The sequence below is a fragment of the Lonchura striata genome, chromosome 6 (genome assembly GCF_046129695.1).
Source record: "Lonchura striata isolate bLonStr1 chromosome 6, bLonStr1.mat, whole genome shotgun sequence".
Lineage (NCBI taxonomy): Eukaryota > Metazoa > Chordata > Aves > Passeriformes > Estrildidae > Lonchura > Lonchura striata.
In genome coordinates this window covers 47143570-47156221 of record NC_134608.1, presented here as the reverse complement: position 1 = coordinate 47156221, position 12652 = coordinate 47143570, and the positions used below count along the sequence as shown (strand labels likewise).

At 42.8% G+C, this 12652-nt stretch overlaps 1 protein-coding gene across 1 annotated transcript in view; it reads right to left on the bottom strand.

Moving 5' to 3' along the window:
* The window catches only part of KCNQ1 (potassium voltage-gated channel subfamily Q member 1), a 332273-nt gene extending 321249 nt beyond the window's left edge, over window positions 1-11024 (bottom strand). Inside the window, exon 1 of the mRNA XM_077784257.1 lies at window positions 10627-11024. Within this exon, the coding sequence (XP_077640383.1) occupies window positions 10627-11024 (398 nt within the window). The remainder of the gene's footprint in view (window positions 1-10626) is intronic.
* Window positions 11025-12652: the final 1628 nt, after the last annotated feature.

The following is a 12652-nucleotide window of genomic DNA, read 5'->3' as shown; positions in this document are numbered from 1 at the left end:
TTAATTACTTACCAAGTCACTTCCAGCAGGATTCCTCAAAAAAAGAATCAAGATTCAAGAAAAGAATCCCACGGCATTTTGCATATATTATTTCAATAACAACAAACACAGACCATATACAGGTTTCCTGAAACAAGTACTGTTTCTTTCAAGAGAAAGGCACCCGACAGAAAACTTCCCTTGGAAAACCAAGCAGACAGTCTCAGCAGAGGTTAACAGCTAGTATCAAAACCTGCTTGAATGGTATCTCCACTCTTTCATGTAAGAGGTACAAACAGGCGGCCCTTTACTCCTACAGATACAATCCACTGAATTATTTCTAGAGATTAGGCTCTTCTCATAGTACATCACAGTTTCACAGTCAGTTCAATTTCTCTATTTCACTTTACAGTGAGACTTGATGGATGTGTAATGTTTCCTATTAAAGCCACACAACAAAAAATGCTATAGAAGTCATCAAAAGCTAACCTCAGTGCTTGAAAACCAGAGTGCAATAAGCAATCCAGATGCCCAAGAAGGGCCAGCATTAATACAGTGCACCTACAGCCTTCCACGTGCTGCAAAACCTGCAGGACTTCAAAGGTATGTTTTCTCCCTCACTCATTTGTGTAGTTCAAATATGTAGTTGGCCAAATAATATCATGTCATAAAATTAAATAAAATCTACAGAGAGCTGTCTTGAATGAACAGAACTATGAAGGCATACAACTGACATGACTAGGTACCACTTTGATGCCTGTGCCTGGCATACTTTACATGCTGTTGAAACAGGATGCTCAGGCAACTTGGTGCTAGGGTGCTGGATGACCTGTTGACACAGAAAACATCAAGTGAGCAGGTTTGTGTGAAGTGCCGAGATAACCAATTATCAATACTTTCTGGGTCATGGCTAAGATAGCAGCATACAATCACATGAACTTTACTCACACTACAATAAAGCAATACACATTTAGTTATTTACTCATTGTCAGGTTTGACCACATTTTAATGTCTTCTAAGGGGTGAAAAACAAATAGCATCTACTAGACCTATTTAGGATGAATATTAGAGCAAAAAAATAGGGCCTTATTTGCTGAAGTTTGTAGAGATCAGATAAAGCCATTGCACAGAATACAAATACCACTAATTCTTAATAGGGTCAGCACAGGACATTCTCTACTTACTAAAGCCACAGGATGGAAGATCTTTGCTCTTGTCTCTTCCCCTATCTCCGCTGCCCTGCACAAATAATTGGGCACAGGCATTTGAAGGGTGTAAGAATGAGATTAGCAGGAGAAACCATTTCCTGCATTCATTCTCCTTTGCTCTACTTGTCAACATCCGTACAAGAGATGAGGCTGTAGTGCCCTGCAGCTTACTGTGAAAAAGAAGACTTTAACCAATCCCAGCTCATTTTTAGATGCCATGGGGAAGGGGATAGCTGCTGCAGGAGCAAACACACTCTTCGAAGGCAATTCCTTACTCTGCAAAGAGAAAATACATTCACTACAAGGACCTCAGCCTTTGTGGTACAAGGGATGAGCAAGAACTCTGTAATCCTTGCCTCTGATATTACACCTGGTGTCTTTGGAGAGAATCCAAGGAAATTACCTGGTGGGCAATTTACATTCTGTCCTCACACCATGACCCAATTTTCTGTACTATCCAACTAATATAAAAGTGTGCAATATTAGCACTGCAGTGAGAAAATATTGTGACAGTGATCAGCTTATTACAAGGGTGACCACACTCTGGTCTAAACAGAGGGGATAAAGCCTGTGTTCTTGCCCATTCTAAAGCACACAGGGAGGGACAGAGGGAAGACCACTAATTGTTAGAAATCTGCAGCAAAACTATTGGCAAGATGGTAAAAACCTGCATACAAATGGTATGTATGTGATTTAAAATATTTACAGACAAGAGACAGCAGTCACCTGGACAGAGTTCATACAGATTTAGCACTGTAAGATGCTTAGTGTTAAAGAAAAAAAAAAAGCCTTACTATAAAATAAAATAATATTAAAATACACATCTGGTGCACAATGCCTTGCAAGTAGTTTTAATTGCCCTAATTTTGGAGATGAGTATTGCAAGTTTTTCTCTTTGCTAGTTGGCCCCTACCTTTTACCTTTACAAATTGCTCCCACTAGGAAGTAAACAGCTGTCCACATAATTAAGTTAAAGACATGATGATAACTTCTGAAGAATCAAACCAAATATTACTCCAACAAATGCATTATATATCTATTATTGCAAAAGAAAATGTATGCTCTATTTCTGGGGTAGGAGTAAAATTAACAGATTATCAAGAGCACAATTTCTTAGGATAAACAAAGGTATTTCTACTATTATATGATCTTAGTTCACTAGAAACAGTATATTTCTCATTTGAAGTAAATACAGTTATGTAACAGAACATGTACTTTTTAAATAACCTCAGCAAAATGCAAAGAGGGATTTTATAGTTGAGTTAAAAACTCATGTTTTCTATTATAAATGTGAGAAAACTGTTGTCAAATGAGGTCTCATTAGTCCACTGGCATTAGCAAAACATATGTGAGATGTACGCTCCTAGTGAGAGCTTTAACATGAAATTCAAATATCTACATCAATATTTGCAGAAGCAGAAGAAACCTAAAAGGATCCAGAAGCCCTGGCCTAGGTTTATTCTGACTTTGGTTAACATTTTTCATAAAATATTGAATCATCACAGTGATTGTGAAGAACATATGAGATAAAATAAAAACACCTACACTGGGCACTTTGCTAGGAATATTTAACACTGAACAACCTGCAGTATAATTTCCTATTTTTGGAAGTTTATTGCTTTCAAAATTATAAAATTCCAAGGCTGCAGACTTGGTGCTTAATGTATTCCTTGCAAAAAGTACCAGACATTTTTTTCCTTTAACTGAATCCTTTAAGAAAGGATTCAGTCAGTTTTGAGCAAATGAGTTCTCATTATCTCACACAACTGGAAGTTCTGACACTAAAACAGTCCAGAGAAAAAAAACCTGGCTTTTGCCGTGGTGGTTGTACTAAGTTTTAATAAAACATGAGCTTCCCCTGTGTCTATGTTCTATTGTAATGTTTCCAGGTGTCACATTTTCTGTTATAATATGTGGTTAAGGCAGGAAACTACCATTGAGAAAATGTGGGACAGTATTTTTGGGGTTTGTGGACTTTTGTTGTTGTTTTGGGGGTTTTGATTTGGTTTAGGTGATGTTTCTTGATATTTTTAACTACTTACACTAATACAATTACTCAGGCCCTGCTTTGAACTGTGTGCAACTTCTTACAGCTCCTTGAACACAGAAAATAGCTGTTATGTTAGTATTCTGTAGCACAGAGTAAGAAAAAAAAGAAGTCTATATAGCCTCAAAAATTGGTCACATCAGACAAAGGAAAAGCTCTCTAGTTCTCCAGGTATGCACAGCCTGGAAGCCACAGAAGACTCCTTGTTGAGAGTAGCTTTAGAACTTTCTATTAAAAAAGAAAAGAAAAAGGGTGCAAAAAAAAAGCTATCCAAAATCATATAGTAAAATTAATATTAGATGTGATTACTAGAGCATTGAGTACTCCTACTTATTATATACAGAGATATAAATATACTCTCACATACATATCTTCCTGGTAGGAGATAAGAACTCCATACATCAACTACTCCTGTGGCAGAGCCTTGCAAATGCCTGTGCTCTCCCATTACCATGCCTGGTATTATAATGGTTCTCACAGGCCATTATGCCAGATGAAGCATGACTGCACGAGGAGGCTTAGAACCCCACCTAAAAACTCACCAGTCCAGGCATCCTGCTGAAACTCAGCCTCCCCACCAGGTTTATTTGCATCTGGCAGCTCTCCAAGACATTTGAAACATGCTGGACCTCTTGTTGGCAGGCAGAAAACACCTTGCCCCCAACAAGACACTATTTTCCATCTGGAACTGAATGAGCAAGTGTTCACAGCTTTTGTGCTCAGCCACTAATGCACATTAAACAATCTATTAACACACCAAATTAATGAGGTAGTGCCAAGTTTGAAGTCAGCTAAGCACTATGCCTGTGCATAGCTCCCTGCAGCATATGTTGGCACCGTTGTTTGTAACACATCCAGCACTCAGGCATTTGGAGCCTAGCCTAATTAGTTCACTGCAACTGAATCTCAACTCTAGCCTTGATTCAGCTGCAATAGAAGTTTTGAAAGAGGCCTATCTACACAGGCCTGCATGTTTTTTCCCTGGCACTCGAGGAGCCAGGGCAAGGAAGTGTGCCAGGATTGCCCAACCGAACATTTGACAGAGACACAGAAATGTGAATACTGCACTTACTGGCTTTTTTAAGATCATTCATGTGCAACTTTTAAAGGTAGGATAATTCTTTTCCTGGAGGAAAGCAAACATGAGAGAAGGACTTGAAATGTCATACTGGAAGGATGATGGGAAAAGAGAGAAGGCCTATTCCAGGAAAGCCTGCCCAAACTGAAAAAATTAATATCTTCTATGTGTGCATTTCACAGTTCTTTATTTCTCCACTGCACACAACCTGTCTTCACTGAGCATTTGTTTTTGCCAGTTTACAGTCTTCTGCTTCCATTTGTTTTTAGGAAACCTAAACATCCATCATTACAAAAAAAAAAAGTCCCCACAAAACTTCTTTGACCCAGTGAATTTTTTTTTCAAGTAGCCAACAGTATCCCACTGTGCATGCCACAACAGAAACTATTTTCCCAATTATTGCTAGAGGTGTCTTCAAAAGGTAATTTAACTAGAAGACACCTAGATTTTCCCTACATTCCTTCCCCTACAACAATCAAAATACATTTCCACAATAATTTTCATGCAGCAATCACAGAATGCAACAAATAATGCAAAGCTGGTGATTTCATCAAAGTGGCTTCCAGGCATTATCTACTAGTGTTGGCATTGAGAGGATTTGGTTTTTCATACTGCTTTTCTGTCTGATGCCTGTCAATTACTAAGTAAGCATGGATTTTTTTTTTTTTTTTTTTTAGTCAGTTACATAGTTATTTGTACCTGTATTTCTTAACCTAACAACTTCTGCTGTCCCACTGGGAGAGAGAAATGGGGACCCCTTCTGATCTGTAACTAGACTGACACTTCAGCTTTCCACGGCACAAACTTGGACTGGTCTCAGCCACAAGACAGCCAGACAGCCCACAGCAAAAATTAAACTTCTGACAGGTTACAAATTGGGAAACAGGGCAAGGGGAGGAAGCTCTGTACTGGCCAACCCAAAAAATACTATTTCAATTACAGAGTCCCAAAGTTCTTGCAATATTGCAGCTAAGGGGCTGCACTGCAGCATGCAGAGATTAAGGAGGGAACAACAAAACCTTTAAGCCACTTCTCAGTCTCACCTGCCTCCAAAAATCTGCCAAGAGCCCAAGCTTCAACATCAGGCTGATCAGCAAACAGGGGTGCCTCTGCAGCAGCAACTCCTAAATGTGAGCACACTTTCTTATGTGGGGCAAACAAATGGTCTTCCCTCCTCTCTTGGAATACTTAAAATCAGCTTTCCAATACATTTTCCTCTCAGATAAAACTTTACCAAGCATGGTAACAGATACATAGTGTTTGGTTGCAAAGGTGTCTGCTCTGCTGCAAACTGGCCTCAACTAAACTACCTCAGTCTTGATGAGACAAAAAAAGCTAAACCTGGGTTTTCCTGCTATTGGCAGCAGCAAAAGGGATATGACTCTGATCAAGCCACATTTCTTTCTTTCCACTTGGAAAAGCCATGCTTACTTTGGAGGACTTACACCCCTTTTTTTTATTTTTTTAACAGAAGTAATAATCTGTAAGTCTGATTTCAAGCCATAAAAATCTCTAAACATACAAATGTTCATGTCCACAGCATTTCAGTTTGCACCATTCTTAAGTTGGGATAAAAAAAGTCATGTGTGAGCATGTGCACACACTAATTGTTTATGGACCCTTTTTCCTCCTCAACATTTTACACAACAAGTATAAACCAGTAGGTTTGGAAGTATGTTTGCAGTACATCTAGAAACAGGGCAAGAATGGGATTTTAAATTAGAGTTAGGCTTTTTTCTTCAAGATGTAATGTATGTAAAGAGCACAGTGTAAACACTGCATTGCCTTTAATAATTGATTACTGCGAGTCCTGATTCAGATAACTGGAATATTCTATCTACCCTCACTTCCTAGCTCTGTGTGCACACACATGCAGCCAGGCTGCTAAGAGTCTGCCTGTTTCCAGAGACCAGTTTTCCAAACCCCAACCACTGGCCAGTCCAAGCTTATGTAAACAACCTGAGATTCAACAAACTCAATGACAATCATTGCTGATTAAACCAAACTTATACAAAGGCAATGTAAATTGAACCAGGTACAGGCATGCAAAGATAAGATAGAAGCTGATTACCTTGCATGGCAACAAAGGAGAGCTGCCACAATAGAACAAACCAACGGTCCATCAGTTTCTAAATTGTTCCTTCTGGTTACAGCCAACACTTCAAAGAACACAGGGAGTCAACGCTGCCAGAAGTCATTATTTGCCACACCAAGAACAAGAGAAATCAGTTCGTAACTTCAGTTTCTCTAGGCATATTTTAAGACGTTTATTTTAAAATTAAGAGGGTGAGAAGAACCTCTTCCCTGAGCACCTAAATCTAAAATAATTCTTTTTAGCATCTAACAGCTTCACTTGTTCAGTACAGTCATTTCCAACTATGGGGCAGTACCCAAGAGTTTCAGCAGGCCACTATGAGGGCAGAGTTTCTCTTTCCACCTCTGGTCATAGAGGCTGAAAATTTGATTCATTCAGGTTGCAGAACATTTCACCTCTCAAAGCTGCTCTCTCAAGGTGCACTGCTATGATAAGTGTGATAAGATGCCCTAGCCTGGAAGGTCACTGAGAACGTGGCACTCAGTCATTCCCTCGCTCTGACAGCCAAGGCAGATTTGGTGGCCCTGGCAGGACATTGCCACCAATACAGCCACCCCAAAAGGAAAGCTCTTGCTTGCAAAGCCCAAGTCTCCAAGCAATCACCAACTGTGTTTGCAGAAGCCATGCAAGTAGATCCTCAGCCAACAAGCACAATTTACTTGCCCTGGTAAAATCAGGTGTTTGTATACTGTATATGTCATCTATTTACATGAAACTTATTACAAAATCAAACCAAGTCAAGTAGCTCAACTAAGAGGTTCTGTCATCTCCACTAGTACCTTCAGGCAGGTCTGAATGGTGAATTAATGGCTGATTAGCCATTCCTTCCTCCCACAGAGACTATGTCCCCAGCCTTCAAAAATCGAGTATAAATGAGGCATAATAATTCATTCCCTATTCTGCTCACTTTGGTCTAAGCAAATAAGAAAAATTCTTAGAAAAGACCTGTCTCAAATTAAATTGATTTAATCACAGACTGGCATGTCAAATTACCCCAGAGATTGAAAATATCAATCTAGAGAGAAGATACATTTTGCATAGTGAAAAACAGATATTTCTGACACATTATGAAAGAAATAATTCAGAAGAAAACAGGTCATGGCCTGACCTATGCAAGACAGCCAGATTTTCCATCCTTTAAGTCAAGGGCACATAAGGGCCCTTTGCTGCTCACCAGACATGCAGCAATGAAAACAATATGAAACAAACATAACAACCTAGAATCTGTGGATTAAAGCTTGGTGTTCAACTTCCCTTTTCTAAACAATGTAATATAAAATCAAGGAAAATCAATCCTGAGTATCAGTTCTTTGTTACTAGTATTCTACATACCACTGACTAAAATTCCTGAGCAGGAAAAGGGTGTGACAGGCAATCAGTAGATGTAGCTCTTATCACTTGATAAATAGTGTTTTAACAACCAGCCAGAGATACAGGTCCAGAGCAAGTTACATGGTCTATTCCAGGAGTTGTTTCTGACTGTAATAATTACAGCTTATAATTAAGAACACAGCTACACACTCCACACCACGCAGACAACAAAAAATTAAGCCTTCAGTGGTTATTGCTCCCATCACTAGGTTAGATCTTGGCCAAGGCTCTCTACTAAGCTTAGGTCTTTATGTCCTGATTTAACACCACTCCCGTTTCCTCTCTTTCTCCTCTAAACATTTAGGACAGTGACCAAGACCTCCCAGGCAGCTGAAAGCCCCCAGAATAAAGTAGAGGCAGGACCACAGAGGGAGTAAAAAGACAACAGGCAAAATTAATTCAGTTTCTTAAACTAGTTTGGGCAGGAAAGACTAACACCAGGGTCTTTGCACACCCCAAGGTAAAACCAGGCTTAGCATTCTATGAATGATTGTTTGTATGCTGACAACAGAACAATCAAGTACTTCCTCCAGTGGGAAGGAGCACATGCTCGCCTCTGTGTGTCTCTCATGACTCCACGTGCTTTACAGCTCTGCACCTCATCCCTTGTACCCACCTGTCTACCCAAAGCAGGTCCCGTGCCTCCTCCCGAGCAGATGCTGGTGCACAGCAGCTTCTCTGAATCAGACAAATCTGCCTCGTCGGTTAATTTTAGTGACACACTTCAGCTGTGTGGCAACTGTTCATCTACCAATACTCTGCACCTGGCTGGCAGGGATTGTACTCCAGAGCATTCCTTGGCACAGTAGAAAGTTGCTTTGGGAGCTCAGAAAGAGCTGGAGAAGTATGGACCAAAAACCAGTAACTTAAACCATGATTTAATGGGCACAAAAAGCTTAACAAAAAAAAAAAAAAAAAAAAAAAAAAGCTGGGCTGAAAACAGTAAAGCCTCAATTCCCTCTGCTGGTAGGAATCGGAGTTAGGCTGCCTAAATGGTACTTGCAAGTTGCCTTGTGAGAAACGTACAAGGGTGTCAATACCCTCTTCTGTCTCTTCAACACCCTAAGGAATTCAAGCAATGCTTGGTAAGAGGCTTGAGAATATTTACTGCCACTGTCATTCATCATTGCATCAGAAGAGCTCTGGAAAGAAGGGAAAAGTTGGGGCTAATGCTTACACCTGGGTGTGTGTTGGGGGGAAGATACATAATGACTTACACATATTACAGAATCTTAATTCTTGCGCAAACAGGATTAATCCACACTGCAAATACTTGCAAAAAAAAAAAATAAATTATAATTCAGGCTAGAAGCTTAAGTAGTCAAAGGACTATAAGCTTGGTTTTTGCTTTTCAGAGTTTTCCTAGACTTGCTGTTAAGATTCAGAGAAGATACTGAAAACAGTTTGCTGCACCATCTAAACAAAATTTGAGACACCTGAAAGGTCAGAAACCATAAAATATAGCTACCTAAACCTGCTTTTTAAGGGAACAAAAAAGGGGGGAGGGGGGGAGGGAGGCTCCAATTCCCAAGTATTTTACATTGTTCAATGACAACTATTAGGCACTTCATAATTATGGTCATTACTCATTTTCTCATCTTATGGCATTATCATAAGGCTAAAGAGAATGGAGCCCACAATTATCTCAGCAGTTGTACCCCGTCATCTCCCAATTATATACACTCAGATGACAGCCGTTTCCCCTCCACTACAATAAAGTTGGTACCACTTAACCTGTTGACCTAAACACTCCAGAATCCTCAAGCGTGGAACAGAAGAACAAAGTCCTAAACTGACTTTAGAAAACAGTCACTTAGAAATAGGACTTAAAATCAGAATATAATAGCAAAGTCATAAAAACTGACTCTGGTATTTTTTGTCTTAGGATTTTGACCACAAAATATATTTAACTCTAACTGCTGGAATAAGCATGTACACATGTAGTGGATATAAACACACACACATATATTTGTGCATGAATACAATAAACACACACCATGTTCCTACCTGACCTTCTCACCTACATTTAACACACACCAACTGCCCAAGGGTCACACGAGCCTTCTGCAACACCTCGATGGAAAAGCTGATTCCTCCCAGAGACACCTGTTGGGATGCTTCTGCACCACAGACCTACCACTTGCAGGCTGGGGTTTGACACTGCACTCTACAGACAGTACAACAGAGAAAGCAACTTTCAACCTACCTGCGGCTCAACAGCACCCTCCAAACACCACCTCCTTCCTACCGTAATGGACGGCACAAGGAGGTAGAGCCGGGGTAACAAAAGAGGCAAGCAAAAGGAGCATCACCTGTTTCTCATCCTCCTCTGACAAGACTGCAGCGCTGATAATTGAGAGCACCTGTTCAGTTGCACCTGTTCAATTAGAAACTGCTGCTATGCAGTGAGCATCGGCATCACACAGGTGTCACTGATTGAAACCAGGTGTGAACAATTTATTCCAACTCCCTGGGTAGCCTTCTGAAGAAAATTGCCTGAAACCCTCTCCTCCACTATCTGATAGATACACCTAACGGCTCATGAACTGAGATACAGCATTTCTCTTAACTAAAAAGGCAAACTTTCCCCTGGAGGGTGATTTCTGTTTTACTTCACACCTGCAGGGAAAAAAAAAAAAAAAAAAAGCAAGCCACCCATAGCCCAGAGGACCACATCCGCACGATGTTCAAGCCCGGAGCACCGGGCTGGTCTGGAAGGCTCCGTTCCCGAGGAGCGGCGTGCGGGGCATGGGGAGGGGGCTCGGCAGGGTGCGGCTGAGGCACGGCCGGGGCAGCGCTCCAGCGGCGGTAACGGGAGCGCGGAGCAGGTGCCCGGCGCGGTACTCACACGGTGAAGTGGTACACGAAGCACTTCCATCCCGTGGGCCGCTCCAAGAAGTTGTAGACCCTGCCCTGGACGCTGCTGCGGCTCAGCAGGGGCTTGCGGAGGCTGTAGATGGAGACGCGGGGGTCCAGGCTGACGGGGGGCCGCGGGCAGTCGGCGCTCACCACCACCACCTCGCTCCGCAGGCGCGGCGCCCGCTCCCGCTCCGCCGCGGGGCCGCATCCCGCGGGCGCCTGCCCGCCCTGCGCGGCCGCCAGCGGGGCGTAGTGGGCGTTCGGGGCGCTCTCGGCCAGCTCCAGCGCCGCCGCCTTCTTGCCCGGCGTCATGCTGCCTCTCCTGGGCAGCGACAGCCGGCCCAGGCTGCGGCTCTTGGGCTCGCCCGGCGGGGAGCTGGAGGACATGGCTGGGGCGGCGCGGCGGTGCCCCGGGAGCTGCGGGCAGCGCCGGGCGCCCCGTCCCGCCGCGACACCGCTGGCCCGGCCCCCGCGGGGCGGCTCCGGCCGGGAAAGGTGCGGGCAAGCGGGGGCGGGCCCGGCAGCAGTCCCGGTGCGGCCCGGCGGGAGGCGCTGCCCGCGGCACCCGCTCCCCGTGCCCGGCACCGGCGAGCATCTCCGTGTCGCTGTCCTCAATGCTGTAGCACCTGTGCCTTGTCACCGCTGTGGCTGCGTGGAGCTGGCCTCTCACCTGTGTGAGCAGCTGCCAGGGCAGAGAGCAGGGAGCAGCCTTCCAGCAACCCAGAAGCCCAGCAGACTTTCCTGCCGCCTTGGCCATTCCGCTGCTTCCCAGAACTGTGGCATTGTGTGGCTTGAGATCTTGGGGTACAACCCTTTACTTCAGATTTAGTACCTCCAAAGCCTTCTGGACGCTCCACTTCTTTTTGCAGAATTTCAGCACCTGGGAACAGCAGGGCTCTGCCAGAGCAGGAATCTTCCAGGAGGCTCTTTTTAAAATGCGTGACAAAAACTATGAGCTCAAACAATGGGTCGTGCAGTCCTTCATGATATTGTAACCAAAGGGAGTGATTAGCTGAAGAACTGTGGAAACGGTAGAACACAGCAAACACAGTCCTGCAGAACTGCCTCCTCTACCAGTAGCATTTTGGCTTTTGTGGAAATTTGCATAGGTTTGGCTATTGAGAACAGATAGTTTTGACGGCCTGGATAACTTTCCCGTGTGATGGAGTTAGTTAGGACTGCCATAACTGTGGATAAATTTGTCGTGGCTTTTTGCACCAATCGGTTAAAAATTTCTATTCCCAGAGTGAAGGGAAAGGTGCTCCTTGATCTGGACTGGTGGGTTTTTTCTTCCAGCTCAAAATAGAACAGCACTAGTAAGAGCTATGTTGAGTTCATGGTTGATACTGGTACCCGGACAAGAATGTTACAGGGAGATAAGGTGCTAAATAAAGTTAAACGAAAACAACCCTGCTAATTGCAGTTCCATTCAAATGTCAGGCTGCAAGAATTGTAGGGGAACCAGGCAAGATCCACCAGTGTAAACAAGAAAAACCAGTGAGCTCTTATATTTATTTACACCCATGAGGGATCTGGCTCCATCTTAGGAATACAAAACCTGAAGTGTTAAAATGAGACTTTGCAAAACTTGTTTCTAAACCAACAACATCCTAAGCAGGCTTTTCCCCCCTCCACCAGAGCATGAAGAAAAAAACAGCTTAATAAAAACAGCATTTCAAAGGAAAAATTTCCTGCATCAGGTCAAAATAGAGTCTGGTTTTTCTATTTTGAGGAACTGTTCTTTTTTGAAACAAGCCTGCAAGAAAAATGGCTAATGGAAGAAAGAATGTCATCACTACCCTTGAACGCTCACTGTTGGAGGGTCAGCCTGATAAAGTCTTGATATTAAAGCTAACAAATGTGTTTCTTTATGTAAGTGTTCCACTTTGTTTTATAGACTAACATAACATTGTTATACAGAGCCTTATTCTGGAGCCAACTGCAAAATATAACAGAGAGTTAGCCAAACAGGAGGCTCTATGTTCATATGTAAATGATGTTATTCTTCATAAAAC